We start from the raw sequence: 17,181 nt of genomic DNA, 5'->3' as shown, positions 1-17,181 counted from the left end.
GGTGGTGGTGGTGGTGGTGCCTGTTTAGATAAATATGAAATAAACAGTATTACTGCCATTAAAGATAGTATTTGAGTGAGGTGGTGGGCAAGTGTCAAGTTACTAGACAGTGTGTACAAAACTCATTGAAACCTTAGAAAAGAATAAATATCTATATATTTAATTTAAAGTCCCTTTCTTGCTTCTGTCTACATTTAGGCCAGTCTCGGGAACTTCTGGGGGATATTGACATTGTTGTCATTAATAAGTAGACTGATTCTCGGGGAAGGCTTGTGTGTGTCGTGTACTGTGAGCAGCAGAAATACCAGAGTTTTCATTCATGCACAGTAGGCAGTCACATGGACGAGGGTGATGGGAAGCACGGTGTTGTGAAGGTTGCTCAAGGCAGTTTGTTGCCTTAGAGAAGTGGTCCAGTGAGCATCGTGTGTTCATCAATGAGACATATTTCAAAAGTGGCAGTTATATTGTTGTCACACAGTTTCGCAGACATTGTCATGTGAGTAGCAGGGGACAAATTCCATCCCGTAACATGATTAAGTTTGGGGTCAAAAACTTCAGATCAACTGATTCAACATTAAAACAAGAGGCTAAAGGACATCCAACATTGGTCAGAACACCGAACAACGTTGAGCGTGTGAGACAAGCAGTCCCCTTAGCTATCAGACGGGGAGCCTGTTCACTTAGAATATTATTCCAATTCTAAATTCATCACATTGAGTAATAAAATTACATTCAGTTTTGAAGACTTACTTGCAAAAAGAATCTACAGAGTGTTCTCTAAATATCAGCTAAAGAAACTGTGGATTACAGTAGGCACCAAAATATTCTATGGTATATTGAATCAAAAGCTTGAAATAACCCAGACAGAGTTAACATATACAAACACAGGTATAAAATTCTAAACAAAGTGATTTAAATTATATAAGAGCTTTCTTTGTTGAACGAAATTAAGAATACAAAATCGAAGTTACATGAAATGTGTTCAGGAGTGAGACTGATGTAGTTTTCTGATGGCCTCCAATATCACCCTTAATATTAATAATATTGAAATGAATGGTAAACAGAAGAGTGCATAAATCTTAATGAAACAGTTACTCAGTATCATTGAGCAGATACGCTCTCTGAGACAGTGGATGTATGTTAAAGTGAAGGCAAATGCCAGAATATTTTTTCTTTCAAAAGGGCTCAGTCAGGTTCTTGCTCTGGTCTTATTTTATCCCAGCTTGTGCTCTGTCTGCTATGAACTTTTTGACAAGATGTTAGTCACCAATATTTTTATGGTATCAGTTGTTCTTTAGGTAACGCACTGAACACTTAAATCACAAAGAGGAAGCAGGAAGTAATGTCAGAAGCAATAAACTGCAAATTGTATCTATTGTTTTATATTGAAGAGTTACTCATTGAGGTCCCCTCGTGTTGTATTTTGGATCTCTTGAATGTTTCTGATTTGTGCTAATGACCTGCCCACAGTGGAGTATAAAATTACTATGTCTGCTGATGACATTAACACGGTGTCTGAAAAATTTGGCAGCTACAGTAAATACCCAGAGGAATTAAGTGACACCGTCAATCCCTTGCTATTCTATTTAATTAGACGAAATCCACGCTTAAGCTGTTGGAGATTACACATGTGAAATGGGCCGGAGTGACTGGCGAGACAGTTGCAATACAAGCAGACATACAGATACCGGTGACGTACACACACACACACACACACACACACACACACACACACTCACACTTAGGTCTCAAAATATAAACATAAATACAAATTTTTATATATAAACAGTACTTTAATAGACTATAATATTCTTGGGGTTCTTCATGTATGACTTCTTCAGGAGGAACGTAATAACAAGATGCCAAAAAGTAGATAAAAAATTTAATTACAGGAAGAAATGTTCCCCTGGTATGAATTTCTAATAGGAAAATACCTAAAACTCTTAAACATCAGTAGAGGTGTTTCCTTATTTGACTGTTGTTTTAATGATAATGTACATACTTGAACAGAGCCACATCAGACATTAAAAAAAATAAAAATAAAAAAAATATGCTTTGAGTATTTTTCTCGTGATTGGAAAAGAGGTAAACATCTGATTTTAACATTCAATTTCACCCATTTCCTCATTGTATTAAAGGACGTGTTTGGGCTCCCTTGCTGTTCTAAACTCTTTGATATGTTTTCCACCATTTCTCTGCTTTACTATTTCATTGATATCGTACAAATGTCACACTTCTCTCTGTCTCAAAGGCAGCAAATTATTATTATTATAACTTCTCCATAAAAATTCACCTTTCTTTAATATTTGTTTGGCATATTTTGCCAATTGCTACATGCTGTCTCAATAACATTGTTTCCCTGGTCCAACTTCAAAAAGCGTTTTGAGGAGGAGTACTAATTGTCAACAAAATAAGTATATCCCTTATTCAGTTTTGATTTTGACAAGTCCATGACAGTATTATCTGAGGCGCACCTATTCCAATCAGTTTTGTCTTAGCCACTATGTAATCTGAAACCACAACAAAAGCTGGTACTTGCCTCATGTAGTTGATAAATTTTTAACCCAAATATTGCAAATTTTGATGGACTAAATTGTTTGTTTGCCAAATATTCTTACTATTTCATCAAGAATTCGTCTATACTGTCATTTTCATGTAGTGGGTAAATTTCTCATTCCAAAGGTCGACAAGTCCTGTCTCAAGTCCTGTCTTTCGATGCCAGTCAGTAATGTCAGCTGTTTTGTTTTTTGCAAAAATGTAAGTCATGAACTTTTTAAAATACAACATTTCTACTACAGGGCCTTTAGACCAATACATTCAGATATTTGGTTTTTATGACTTCATCAAAATGCACAGTGCATGGTAAGCCTTTATTTTGTTGAAGGTAACTGGGTACCAAGTGTCATCCACTTTCTGTTTTTTCCATTTGTTGTCTATTACATGACAGGTAAAATGATTTGTTTCTGTAATTAGTATTTCCCAAAATTTTGTCATCAAACAGAACAGAAAATGGTTCTAATAATCCTGTGTGTTCAGTTCAGTAATTTGAAATGGATACTTCTATGCCAAGAGTCTCAGAATATTTCCAAATGATTTATGTGGGTTTTGCTTACTGCCAGATCCACAATATACAGGATTTAGGTATCCAATTTTCCTCTTCCCTACTGTTGACTATAACAAAGGTTTTGCATGCTTCTTATTTTCTACAATCATGTCACTGGATTAAACATCACTGACCATGTAAGTGCTCCTCTCTTAACATTCTGTAAGGATTTATTAAATTTTTCTTCAAAAACCATAGTACAAAACCACTAGTACACTTGATTTGTAATGTGGATTTAACAAACTGAAACCAGTTCTTGTAATGTAATGCTAAGAATTAATCCGCGATTGTAACTGACAAGTGTTTATCTCACGAGTTAGATTCGTGATGCTTATGTTTGGCCTGATTTTGGTTCCTATGAGAGTGTCTAGTGATGTGTATGTTTGGTTCACTTTGGTTTGCACGAGTCTGACTAGAGATATTGATGTTTGGTCCAAAATTGTAATCACGATTCAGACTCTTCAGAGTTTAGCAAGGTATTAAGAAAGTAGTTTATTTTGTGTACTATGGATAATTTTGCATGATAAATTGTAATGACATAGAATGCCTCATATTACACAGACATCACAACTTTATAAATATGACTACAGGTGGTGTGAATTAGTAATTCCTACCCACCACCTTCTATACATTACAATAATAGAAATTCTTCTGCGGAATAGAAAGACTTATCAAGTACTAAGTTCATCTACATACATACTCTGCAGGCTACCGTATGGTGTATGGTGGAGGGTACCATGTACCCTACTAGTAATGTCCTTTCCTTTTCCATTCACAAGAGGGGAGAACATCTGTCAATAAATCTCTGTATTAGCATGCTTTGCCAGTTGACAGCTGCGCATTCATTTTTTAACTGAGAGCTCAACACTCGCTGCTTCCTCAGCATTATTACACCAGAGTAAGTCTTTTCCATCATTAAGCCATTTACTTGGCGCATACATCTCCAAAGCACAATTTAAAATCAGTTTAAACTTTGCCCATAATTCCTCTACATCTGTCATATTCGAATTAAATGATGTCAATTCATTGTCTAAGTGGAATGTTAACTACTGCATATCTGCATTTTCTAGCATAAATACCCTCCTAGCCTTCTTAATGGATTTATTAACTAGTAAAAATTGTCAGTATATCATCACAATCACTAACCCCTTTTTCTATACTGACACTGTTAAGGTAAGGTCTGTTCATAGCTACAAGGTCTAAAATATTTTCATTGGGTAAGGGTTGTCTAACTAGTGGTTAAAGACAATTTTTGGAAAATCTGTTTAAGTACTTCACAACAATGGCTGTACCACCTGCAGTGAATCCATAGGTGGCCCAGTCTACACTTCTTGGATTAGTCACCTCCAACAAATATTGCATGATCTGGGTCTTCACTAATTCTTAGGATTGCAAACTGGAACATCATATTCTTCACACATTGCTAGAACTGAACTTTGCTGATTTTGGCCTTTGACTACTTGGTTGCATTGGTAACCAGAAGTCTACAAGACATCATTTTGTTTATGTACGGTCCATTATATGTTGGTAATTATTTGTTGGGGAATTTCTCACTTTCACAAATTTAATCAGTTTGGAATAGTTAACACTGCTTCACAATACACAATTTATAATTAACCCTACTCTCTATGGAAGCAGTGCAAATGTCCACGACACACCACGGACACGTGAATGACATTCACAAAGAATTAACACCTCTTTTACACCAATGACAAGTTTGCAGATAACAATATTTTAAAGTCTCTTCCCATAAAGCTTTAATGCTTGAAAAATAGGGAATCCAGTTTCAAATTGCTGTTTAAACAGTCCATGTATGATACTGCAATTGTGAGCTTACAAAATATTTTTTCATAAAGTTTCATGTACGCCCCCCCCCCCCCCCCCACTTCCCCCATCCTCCTTCCCTAACTGCCAATGTGTTCATGAATGAGCCATGCAATCATTATATAGTTGTCATACATGTGTTACTGTACTGATATTTTCAAATGCTCGTGTGCTAGTACTGTTTGTAATAAAATAGCATATTTAAAGCTTTGTCTGGTCAAGCATTGCTTTGTTGTACAACTAAATTTTTGTGATAATTGTACTAACACATTAGACTTCCGGGCAAATCATTGTTAAATAAAATGAAATTTAACATACACTCACTTGCAGTGCTGCTAATTTCCAGACATAATTTGGCAGTTGGAGGGTGGCATTAGTGCAGTGAATGTGTAACTAAATATTATTCGTCTTGTGTTAATTTTCAGATTGTTGTACTTCTACTGCATTTGTTAAGAAAATAATTTTAATGAAACATTTTTGTGCAGGCTAATACAGGTGCAATGCAAAGGAAACAGTTGCATTGCCATTATGCCATATTATTTTATGGAACTGATGTGTGTTCACAGGTTCCTAATGCTAAGATCTGTCAGAAATGGAGGTTCAAGGGATGGCCCGATGGTCATTTCTCAGACGTCACAATGGACATAGAGGAGCTATCGGACTGTACGGAGGTGAAACTGGTACAGAAGGATGTGCCAGAAAGGTTATTATTATTATTATTATTATTATTATTATTATTATTATTGGTGGTGGTGGTGGCGGTGGCGGTTATTCTGCCACCATATAAAGTAACTTGGTGGTTTTTATTTCTTGTAGGGTGTCTATTCTACCAAAAGGTAGTCTACAGAATTATCCTGCAGCATTTGACATGTTATATCGGTCTTCGCTTGACATCTTTAGTAACAGTGCTTGAATGGTACTCAATTTAGATTTTGCCACTAATATCCCAGTATAGTTGCTGTGTTCATTTTGACATAATTAAAATGCCTTCTGGTGCATTTTAACAACTCTGTCAATCATTTATTCTGATTAGAAACGGTAATATGGTCCATCACTGTTACAAATTGTCGAGGTGATGCCTCTTTCTGTCAGTTTGATTTCACAAAATGTTTCCATTATATGAATATTTTTTGTGCCTAAAATGTTTATATTGTTGTCACATTAGATCGAAATGATACCGTAAGCATTTTCCATTGTCGTACTCAGATGCTGGCTGTGGGCAGTGTTGTATCCTCAGTAATCAGCTGAATTACATAATGACGATGTCTTGTAGAGACTAATGAGCTGACATATGTTACACAAGATTATCGTGATCTGTGGTGAAGGAATATACAGTGAAACACCACTTATACACTTTTCAAGAGACTTAAAAATTGGTGTAAAATGCGGGAAATAGTGTTAAGCTGTAAAAGTTGTGTATATGATACCCCCCCTTGCACTTTATGTATGATATATGTACATAAGTCATCAAAAGACATGTCAGGGACTTTTTTTTAAATCATCCAATAAAGAGCACTTGCCCGCGAAAGGCAAAGGTCCCGAGTTCGAGTCTCGGTCGGGCACACAGTTTTAATCTGCCAGGAAGTTTCATATCAGCGCACACTCCGCTGCAGAGTGAAAATCTCATTCTGATCTATCCAATAAAGGTTTGTTAGCTAATAAAAACCGCTGATGTAACTGGAATTGATAACTGTCTGGGAAGTGGAAACATTTGACTTAATTTCAAACGTCATAATCAGTGCTTTTGGAAAGCCTGCAGCTGTCATTCATTATTTAAATAATGAAATACTGCACTAGTTACGTATTTTTTCATGCTTAGCACGACGCGTTTCGAGAATTTTTCTCATTGTCAAGTGCAAATATGTAAAAAAGTATTTTGTATAGTGTTTGAATACGTGTTGTTCTGCATCTCTTGCACTGTACTCACCTTTTTGAGGTTATCAGGTACTGTGCCTCATCAGTTACAGAGAAGACCACACACACACACACACACACACACACACACACACACACACACACACACACACACACACACACACAGAATTGATTGTTTGTGTAACATCACAAAAAATACATACGTAAATACTGCACTTGACAATGAGAATAAATTCTCGAAACACATTTTGCTCAGCATGAATACAATACGTAACTGGCAATGTGTTTACACTAAAAACATTTGAGCAACACAAAGCGAATGACAGTGTCAACTACCGCTCCACGTGGCCATATGCCAAAATGCGCTAAATATGGTTCGACAAATGTGTCACGATGATCACAATTATCACGAAAGTGCATTTGCGCAGTGGAGACAGTTTGAAAATGGTTGATTGGTCATGATATCTTGATTCGAACGAACCTAGCTACTCCCATCAGCCACCTAGAGCTTGGCAGTGGCCGGAGATACGGCACAAATTGTTACAAAGTTTACTCGTTTACCTGTTCAAATCCTCTGAATAGAGTACCCTGATGTCAAGAAACTTAACCCTTTAATGTTTATAAACACTACTGGACGACCAACATTATACCAGCATCATATTTTCTCCACAAACATTTTTTCGTAATGCATAAATCGCGGGAAAATTATAAATATTTTGATGCAAAATCAGATGCAAATTAACATTGTGGGCAGAGGAAATTTGACGGGACCGATAAAAAATGTTGTAAACAGCGGTAAAATGTTAATTCTGGGAACATAAAAGTGGGGTTATACTGTGTGTACACACTCCCATCTTGTTTGAAAGTATACTCAGTCTAAACATGTAGTTGTGCAGAGCTCTTGTCATCCACTCCAGCAGAGAGCAGTTTCAAATATGTTGATACGTGGAACTACAGTAATGTCCAGCAAATCCTACCTGAATAGCAAGCTCAAATATCTAAAAAATGTATTCAGAAGAAATGACTGGTGAATGAGACAATATAATTGTAAGCTTGAAGAAAAAGGCTAGAGGTGTTCAACCATCACAAGATGGTGATGTGCTCCTGCCTTTGTGGGTTACATCCATTAAAATGGAATGCTTTGTTGAAAGCGTCATAGTTCTTGAACATATGCATATAACTGTGATGTGCAATGATGTATTGGCACATGGGGCATTTCTTATGAAAGAATTACAGTTTTCTCAAAGTGTGCTGCTGCTACTACTACTACGACACGGTGAACATAACCAGAGCTTTTATAAATGTGTGGTACATGCTATTGTCTTCAGTGTGCTCTTTCTTATTTTCTGTTTACTGAGAATATCCTTAAAGTGTTGTTCAGGTCCCCCCCCCCCCCCCCCCCCCTCTCTCTCTCTCTCTCTCTCTCTCTCTCTCTCTCTCTCTCTCTTCCCCCCCCCCCCCCACTAACACTATTCATTTCTGATAATAACTCCCCTCCCCTTCCATGGGATTCACATATCTTTTTTATGAGCAATTGCTTGGCTGTCACAGGACTCTGCCCCATGCAGCACTACTTCCCTTTTGAGCTGCATGTTCATTCTCCTACTACAATTTGTTCCCCTCGGACACTCCTTTGGATGGTTTATGATTTTGGACATTCACTTATTTCGTACAGCACTTCAATCCTTCACTACATTTTCTCCTTTGCTGAATTTGACCTACCATTCCTCTTCGAAATTTTACAGAAGTGCGGTTTGTGCAGGGAAGGGTGCCGAATGTGGCGAACATTCCACTTTTTGTGCCTTTCTGCCTTTTTATCCTTCTTTTCTGGCAGGAGTAGTGCCCATGGCTGCTCTTGCTTGGTGCTGCAGCCCGGCTCCTGCTCATCTTAATTATTCTTCTTATTCTTTTACATCTGCCATTGGTTAAATGCCTCATCCCCATTGTTCTCCTTGTTGAGATTTTATGAACTTGTCTGCGTTGCTAGCTTTCTTGTGCTAATGGAGGGAGAAGATGGTTGGATGCAGAGGGTGTCTCTCCCATTGCATAACATGCCCTGAGGTTTTCAACCTGCTTTCTGGGCGGAGCAACTTGCCCAAATTCACCCTTTTACCTCTCTCTAACTTCTTCTTTCTTCTACCTTTTGGTATTATTGAATCTTGATCAGTCAGTTTCATCAGGATTTGTCTTGGGTGTCCTTTCTCTCTGAGGACTCTTCCTGGCTTGATGACTAAAGAATGAATGGACTCATAACATGATAGTTTGATCGCTTCAACTCCATCAATCCAATCCAATTAGATTATACCACATGGTCCTCTACTTCTTTCAGGCTTATTTTGTTTTGACTATATAATCTTTAGCTTCATGGTTTGTGAGATTGTGGTGTAAATTCCAGCCCATTTTCTGAGACTAGAATTTGCATTTTTGCAGTGGAAGCAGTGACACTGACAGAAGGGCTCCTCTGCCTTCAAGGTTTTTCATTCCCAACAAAAAGATTTTAAAATTTGGCAACTTTGAAAGCAGTGTTAATTTGATTTCACGTACTTTGTTTATTTTTATGACAAGAAGACTGAAATGAAATATGGGCTGTCTATGCAACACTTCTCCCACTATTGAACCAAAATCTTCTGTAACTGAAGGTATTGCAGATATGAAAGTGTGAACTGGTTTAAGTAGATAAAACTTTTGGTTTTGAAATGTGTGATTTTGGGTATATGTGAGACTGCTCAAATAATGAAACCTTACAAACAATAAAAGTACTTTATAATTGGTCTTCAGTCACTTCACTGTATATTCACTTCTTGCTTCATACCATTCATGGTTAATAAATCCCCAAGTATTGAAGAGTAAAATTCATTTTTTTTCCTTCAAATATTCTACTTTAGTTAAAGGGATTCCTGAAAATAACATGTTGCACAAGAATTAATTGCCTATTGTGTGGTACAAAGTATGTTTTAAATAGTTTCGTATCTACCTTCTCATTTCTAGTAATAACTTTGGTTCTAGTTACTATAATAAAAGAACTTAGCTGTAAAAGTTAAGTCACTTTGGTGGCTGAATTAATGTTACTATTTTGTTTTCAGTGAAATGGATACTACTAAAGAAAACTGGAATCGGTACTACTGGGATGCTATGAGGAAAACATTTGGATTTGGAGCATTCTTCGTGTGACTGGTGGATATTAATCACAAAGTTTGCAGGAGGAACTGACCATTCATGCATTCTTTTTTTTATTATTTAATCTTTAGAGACTCATCAGTTGTGTGTTAAATCTTGTGAGCAATAATAAATGGTGCCCTGTTGTGTTGCGCTACAATTTATATGAAACTATTGCGAGTGTGTTAAGTTATTGTTGCTTGAGGACATTATTAGTATTTGTATTTGGACTGGTTGGCTTGTAGGTTGCAGCCTTCTACGAGAAGAAAACAAATGTTTTCAAAACGTACTGTTGTGTGTTTAATTGTACTATACGACATTCATCATAAGAATAAACCTCATGTAGACAATACACTATGTATTCTTCCACATTTGGTGGAACTTCATTGGATTTCGTTTCACGTGGAATTGAAGCCAAGCTGTCTAAAGTACAGTAGAGTACAATAATGAGGATACATTATGTGCTGCGTGTTACGCATACATCGACTCGGTGATAATACGTGACAACAGCTTTACTGGCACATTTAACATGGACAGCACTGCCCAGCCACCTGGTCTGACTAACCTGCAGTGATGTGAACAGTTGCAGTAAAGATGTAAAAAGAGATGAGCAGAGAACGATGTAGGTTTGAATGTCATTTAATTTTAAAACAGAAGGAAATAATGGTAAAACTCGAGCAATACGCATCTTAGGTGATCTGATGCTCACGATCTTAGCAAACATAGAATTGTAATTAAAAACAAGAGTGATGAAATTTCCTTACTTTAACAAGGGTAATTTTTCTCCTTGAGCTATGTGTGGTGTAAAAGCGTTCTGCTGGGAGTTAACGGTGTAGTTAAATATTGAAGCCACTGAAGGTATTACTGTCAGTTGCCTGATAATCTAGAACTCCCTCCATATCAAACTCCAAGGAATACAGTACTGCTACATTGATGATCAGGTGATCAGCAACAGAATCTCAGGCCACCAAAAAGTCCCCATGTCCTCCTACTCTTCTATGATGTTCTGTTCTGCATTTTGCCATCATTTGGCAGCAACGTGTCAGGTAGCTTCGTCAATTAATTCTAGTACGTTTGGCAGCTTAAATACCTTATTTTTCACAACAAATCCTTTAACTGAACTCCAGATCAATTCTATTTAGCCCAGATTGCAGTGTTAAGTTGACAACGGTTAAAATGCAGCATTTGTACAGTGTGGTAGTTGATATGAAAATTGCTGTTTTCCATGTTTCAATGATGCTTATCACTCTGGCTTGTGAGAGACCACATCTGTCCTACAAAACAATGGGCATATTCAAACAAAGAATATCTGGTTTTTCATTTTTCTAAAAAAAAATTGATTTTTTTTACTTCAACAATATTTAAAAAACTTTCATAAAATATCGATAATTAAGATTGTGCATTTGCAATGAAAACAAGAATTTTGCATGTGCTATGTAATTAGTAGGGACCAGAAAATGTAGCACCTATGTTTTGCAAAATTCGCATATATTTTTGTCGAGATTTGCAACTGTTTTCTTTATTTGTAAATGATTAGAGGCACAAATTTAAAAGGCTGTTGTGCTACATGAATGAAGACAAATTATTAGTTCTTTAAAACTATTATTGAAAAAAGTGCTGATTGGGGACTTTTTGACTGGAATGTCTGTTTTTGCAAAAACTTGCACCTTTTTCTTCTGAAATGAACTTTGCTTTCTTCGTTTGAGTGTATTTAAGCTTTCAAAACTGGCTGTTCTGTTGAAAAGCAGCACCATTTTCCCACCAGTTACATGAATGCATCTCTGAGATAAGTTGTTTCAGGACCTTATTTGTCTTTTCCTGCCCAATTTGAAGATCGAAAAATCTGCAGATTACTAATTTTGACCTTTTATGGGCTTTCATAGTCCTGCTTGACAATCCCACAGCTAGAACTGGCAAATACTTAGCTTAGAAATAGAACTGAAAGAACAGCAACTCGATTTTAGCATTAGGGGAAGAATTCCAGTGCCATCAAAAAAGTTATAGATTTTGTTTCCCAGTCGCTATAGTGCAGTGGGCAGGAGTTATAGGCTATAGTCACAGATGGCCGCAAGCGTGAACTGAACACAATGTTGCTCACCAAATAGGGAGTGCTGGTGCTGGGAAACAAGCCCCGCCTCCATTTCACTGGGCAGCAGCCTCCAACAGAACTGGCACATTGTCATAGGGATGGCCCAATCTCTTCTGGTGTTGTAAAGGTTGTAATTGGAAGACCTGATGGACCAGGATTAGTCACTTCACCTATTTCAAAAGAAGAAAAGAAAACGATGAGCAACACTCAACACAAAGCATTTGGGGACGGCTATCGTGCAATGGATTGTTGAAGTGAGCAGAGTATTGTTAACGATGTAGTTCAGGCCCAATCTCTAGTGGTATTAGATGCAACTACAGTTAAAAACATCCGCCACCTAATTTGCCACGTTAAAACTGTCCGCATTATACTGTCTTTCGAGCTATAGGTAACAAATGTGTACGTTTCTTTCTTGTAAAATGCTAGGTCCCATCACTGAGTACTACATTGCATTACGCGACGTGCCTTAAACAGACCATTCAACCGCCCACAATTGGCATGCCATCAGAACATTGAGTGAGTTCATACACTTCATTTTGCAAGTACGTTCTTGCGCTCATTACCTTCCCAAATTGGGCTTAGCCAGATGATTTAAAATGCCAGTAACTGCTTACATTGCCCGTATTATATGCAGAAAATAAAACTATTTCGAAGTATCTCTGATAAATAGCTCATGTGGTTTCATTTCACTATGAAACAGTTGATTACATAATTTTGTGTTTTCACATTTTGAGGCAGAGTTCACATCTATTTTGCATTTATCGTAAAATGCAAATTTTTCTGGTCCTTAGTAATTAGAAAATAAAAGACGTGCATTTTTCTTGAAAAAATGATGGTTAAGGATGAGTTAATTACCCTATATTTGATGAATTTCATATTTAAATGATTTAGGTATTCAAACTGAAGAAAAAGTTGTAGACCACAACAGGTTTTGATCTGCTGCCAGCTATGACGCTACTGAATACACCACACATAAATTACTCTCCCTTATATTTATTACATAGTTTTTCACAAAAAACGTCGGCTGGATTTTCTCTGTAATCTTGTGAAAAACATTAAGAGCTACTAGTTTCTAGCCATTAATGGTGTTTCATACACATTTCACTATGAAGCAAGAAGCAGTGTAGCCCATTTCCACGGTACATACGAACGACGATACAACCAGAGCACAAGTAGTGCTTACAGATACTGTGACTGTACCTGATTTTTGAAGTAAAAATTGCATAGCTAAAGTGCAATTCAGAAAAAAACATCCATGGCTGTTAATACATCAGAATGTCTTAGTTTCTTTTACAGTGGCATAGTAATAAGATTTCTAATACACAAGTTGGACCTACTTCGAAGAGTGAACAACGCTGGTGTAAGAGAGCTACGGCTGCTGACAAATTGTCGCATTTGTGTCTGTTTACATCAGATTTATTCTTATGATGAATGAAGTATAGATTATTTCTGTTGTGTAATGTTATGTTTGCTGCCTTGCTGCTGGTGATAACGTTCCATTTGCAAGTACTTAAGTCAGTAAAATGTTGGTAAGTGATAAGATGTTCCTCAAACACTATACAGTGTATATTGTTTTGCCACAATATCTACAGTAGTTTTGTATTAATGTCTCAAAGTATCTTCCATGTCCTAGCCAATGACGCTAACTTGAAGGAATTTCCTTAAGATGCAAAAATGATCATGGGCAAAGGAATGCAAACATTGAACGTTTCACAAATTGTACAAAACTTGAAAACCTGTAATAATACCTGTAAGGTAATTTAATACAGATACATGCGGTAAATGAAATAAACTGCTGGAGAAAAAGATGTGGGTGAATCATAACTTGTTGATTTGTAAATGATACAGGGTGTTGATTTATGAAGAAGATCTAAAACATCAGTCGTCCAAAATGTGAAAGTTTTGAAAGCCAGAACATACATGTTCAATTATGTTTTAGATATTGACACATTGCTACCTGCTCTCCCACCCCCTTCCCGTTTATTACTGAATGTGGTATTAAAATTCTTTGTTTATGCCTTTTCTGTAGAATTTAGGGTAGTAAAATGTCGAATTTAGAATTAAATGACTTGTGTATTTTATTTTAGTCTCAGGCATGCTGTTTTAAAAAGTTTATCGTTCTGTATGCAATTTTTGTTTCTACCTTATGGGGTAAATCTAAAATTATGAAATGAAATGATATGATCATATGGCATTGATGGCCGGGAGGCCCCATTTGGGTTCAGGTGCCAAGTGCAAGTCTCATTTCAGTCGGCATCACATTGGGTGACTTGTGGCTGATGATGAGGATGAAATGATAACACAACACACCCTTGTCATGGCAATAAATGCATTAACATTCTAAAATTGTAATGTTAATGAATTCATTGCCATGACAATGGTGTGTTAATGCTGACATATTAAAGTCATCTATACCAACCAGTAACAATAAGAAAGTTGAGAGGAAGAAATCAAAAGGACAGTGGTATGTTCAGTGATTATCAGGCTCTGAAGGTAGGTTTCAGATTTGTTAAACTGCCTTCCAAAGTGTTTTTGGTGTCTGCATTGAGTGAATAATGCATGTGTGCAATTCCTTGAAAGAAGGTAAATCTCCACAAGATAAAAGTGGAAAATGACCTGGAAGTGGAAAACCAGTGTACTTAATAGTGGAAAGAAAAATTGCATAAATTCATTTTCAGTCAAGAAACCAGATTATACCTGAGCTGAGGAGTAGGTGCCGCAGAGTGCAGGGGGAGAAGAGTGAAGATGCAGGAATGCTGTAGGAGAGGGAAAATAAAGTGAGCTAAGTATGTCTTTTAAGCAGAGCAGGTGATGGGTTCCAGCAGTATGACGCTAAGTACGCTTAAAAACAGAGTAAGACAACCCTGTGTGACAGGGTAAACACCAATAACAATCGGCACAGAGTGACACCAAAGTTTATATATGAAACAATCTTAACTTTTGTATGGCAAAAAACTAGTTTTAAGACAGCTTAGTTAAAATTCTTGGTAAAGTACTTGTTTTAAATTTGAAACAGAAATAGGATGACAGAGTGCATCTCTGTGTTGACTTTCCGCACATATAAGGTTCCAAAAATGCTGGCCACCTATTTTAGGAACTTGTTGTCCTCATAAAAACCACAACAGACGCTTCAAAACGAAAAGTACTGTAATTTGGACTACATACTTGTATGCTGCGTAAAACACATACTTAAGGAAAAAGTTCATATTAATTTCACTGGGCATGGCTAGGAAAATTTTAGACTGAAGGGAAATGGTCTGTTCACTGGACGTAAGAATTAAAAATGCAAAACTGCTTTTAACCCTTAAGAGTGGTGCCTAGAGTGGAAATAACGCAAATAAATGTTTCCAAACTGACAATGGAATTAGCTCCTCTACAGAGGAGTGGAACATCAGTTTAAAAAATTGGATGAAAGTTCAAAATGTAACGGTCCATTGATCAGTAAGACTAACAGAATAGACACAGCAAAGAGGTTTTGCACATTCTGGATTTAACAACAAAATGAAACACTCAAAGTAAGCTTGCAAAAGGTAGCATTGTAAAAAAAAAGTAATGCATTCTTTTGAAAGGCAAAACAAAATCCTTGTCAACACTAGAGATCTACATGGGAAATAACATCAAAATTCTACAACAAAGCTGAGTGATGCAAATAGCCTAATATCATCAAATGACAGACGTATACAATAGATGAGAGAGGGAACCTTTAGACGCCTCAAAATCTTCATTAACACTTAAACTCTTCACGAAATACAAGTAGACTTGAACCTGGGCCATCCTCCTTACAAAACTTTAATCACTGACTCACAATTACTTAAAGATTAAGCACTATAATATAATAGTCAAGTGAGTAAGTGCATTGTCTCAAATTGTCACAGAAAAACTAAGACTTAAAACACAGACAGTAGACAAAAGATGATTGAAAAGGTGATGGAATAATTTCCCCATGAAGTTAGTTTTTGCTCACTGGAAGCCTATATCGTAGGAAAACTAGACCTCATTACAGCGCACAGAAGGGGAAGAAAAGTTCTAGCCATTGCTGGCTTATCACCTGGCGACAGCTGTGCCAATCCATGTGTTTGCTTATACAGTGAGGTACCTCCTAACATCGTGTTGGACCTCCTTTTGCCTGGTGTGGTGCAGCAATTTGATATGTCATGGACTTGGCAAGTCGTTGTTCTGTGCAGAAATTTTGAGCCATGCTGCCTCTGTGGGCATCCATAATTGCGAAAGTGTTGCCAGAGCAGGAGTTTGTGCATGAACCGACCCCTCGATTATGTTCCATAAATATTCGATGGGATTCATGTCGGGCAACCTGAATGGCCAAATTATTCACCTGAATTGCTGAGAATGTTCTGACATAGCACATTATCATCCATAAAAATTCCATCGTTTGGGAACATGAAGTCCATGCATGAATGGCTGCAGACAGTCTCAAAGTAGCCGAACATAACAATTTCCAGTCAATGACCAGTTCAGCTGGACTAAAGAAGCCAGTCCATTCCATATAAACACATTCACCATCATTTTGGAGCCACAACTAGCTTGCACAGTACCGTATCAACGGTCCAGTTGATGTGGTCATGAGCCCTGGATAGGAGCCACAAGCGATGTTGTGCTGTTAGCGAATGTACTCACGTTGGTCAACTGCTACCATAGCCCGTTAGCTCCACATTTGGCCGCACTGCCCTAACATACATTCTTTGAAGGTCCCATATTGATTTCTGCAGTTACTTCATGCAGTGTTGGTTGTCTGTTACCACTAACATCGCTTCGCAAATGCTGTTGCTCTGTCTTTGTGAAGGCCGGCGACCACTGCATTGTCTATGGTTAGAGATAATGCCCGAAATTTGGCTATTCTCGGCACACTCATGACACAGTGGATCTCAGAATATTGAATTCACAAATGATTTCCAAAATGGAATGCCCCATGTGTCCTTGGCCCAACTACCATTCTGCATTCAGTCTGTTAAATCCCATAGTTCAGCCATAATCACGTCGGAAACCATTTCACATGAATTACCTGAGTGTGAACTGCAGCTCTGCCAATGCACTGCCCTTTTATTCCTTATGTACGTGATACTACGGCCATCTGCATATATGCATATCACTATTGCAAAAACACATTGTCTCAACT

At 37.3% G+C, this 17,181-nt stretch overlaps 1 protein-coding gene across 1 annotated transcript in view; it reads left to right on the top strand.

The window, feature by feature from the left end:
- Positions 1–14,112, top strand: part of LOC126183294 (activator of 90 kDa heat shock protein ATPase homolog 1) — a 93,889-nt gene extending 79,777 nt beyond the window's left edge. Inside the window, exons 9-10 of the mRNA XM_049925133.1 lie at positions 5,494–5,630; positions 9,886–14,112. Coding sequence (XP_049781090.1) covers positions 5,494–5,630; positions 9,886–9,973 — 225 coding nt within the window. The 3' untranslated portion in view covers positions 9,974–14,112. The remainder of the gene's footprint in view (positions 1–5,493; positions 5,631–9,885) is intronic.
- The last annotated feature ends 3,069 nt before the right edge of the window (positions 14,113–17,181 follow it).

The sequence above is a fragment of the Schistocerca cancellata genome, chromosome 4, assembly GCF_023864275.1.
Source record: "Schistocerca cancellata isolate TAMUIC-IGC-003103 chromosome 4, iqSchCanc2.1, whole genome shotgun sequence".
Classification (NCBI taxonomy): Eukaryota; Metazoa; Arthropoda; class Insecta; order Orthoptera; family Acrididae; genus Schistocerca; species Schistocerca cancellata.
This window is presented reverse-complemented; position numbering and strand designations above follow the sequence as displayed.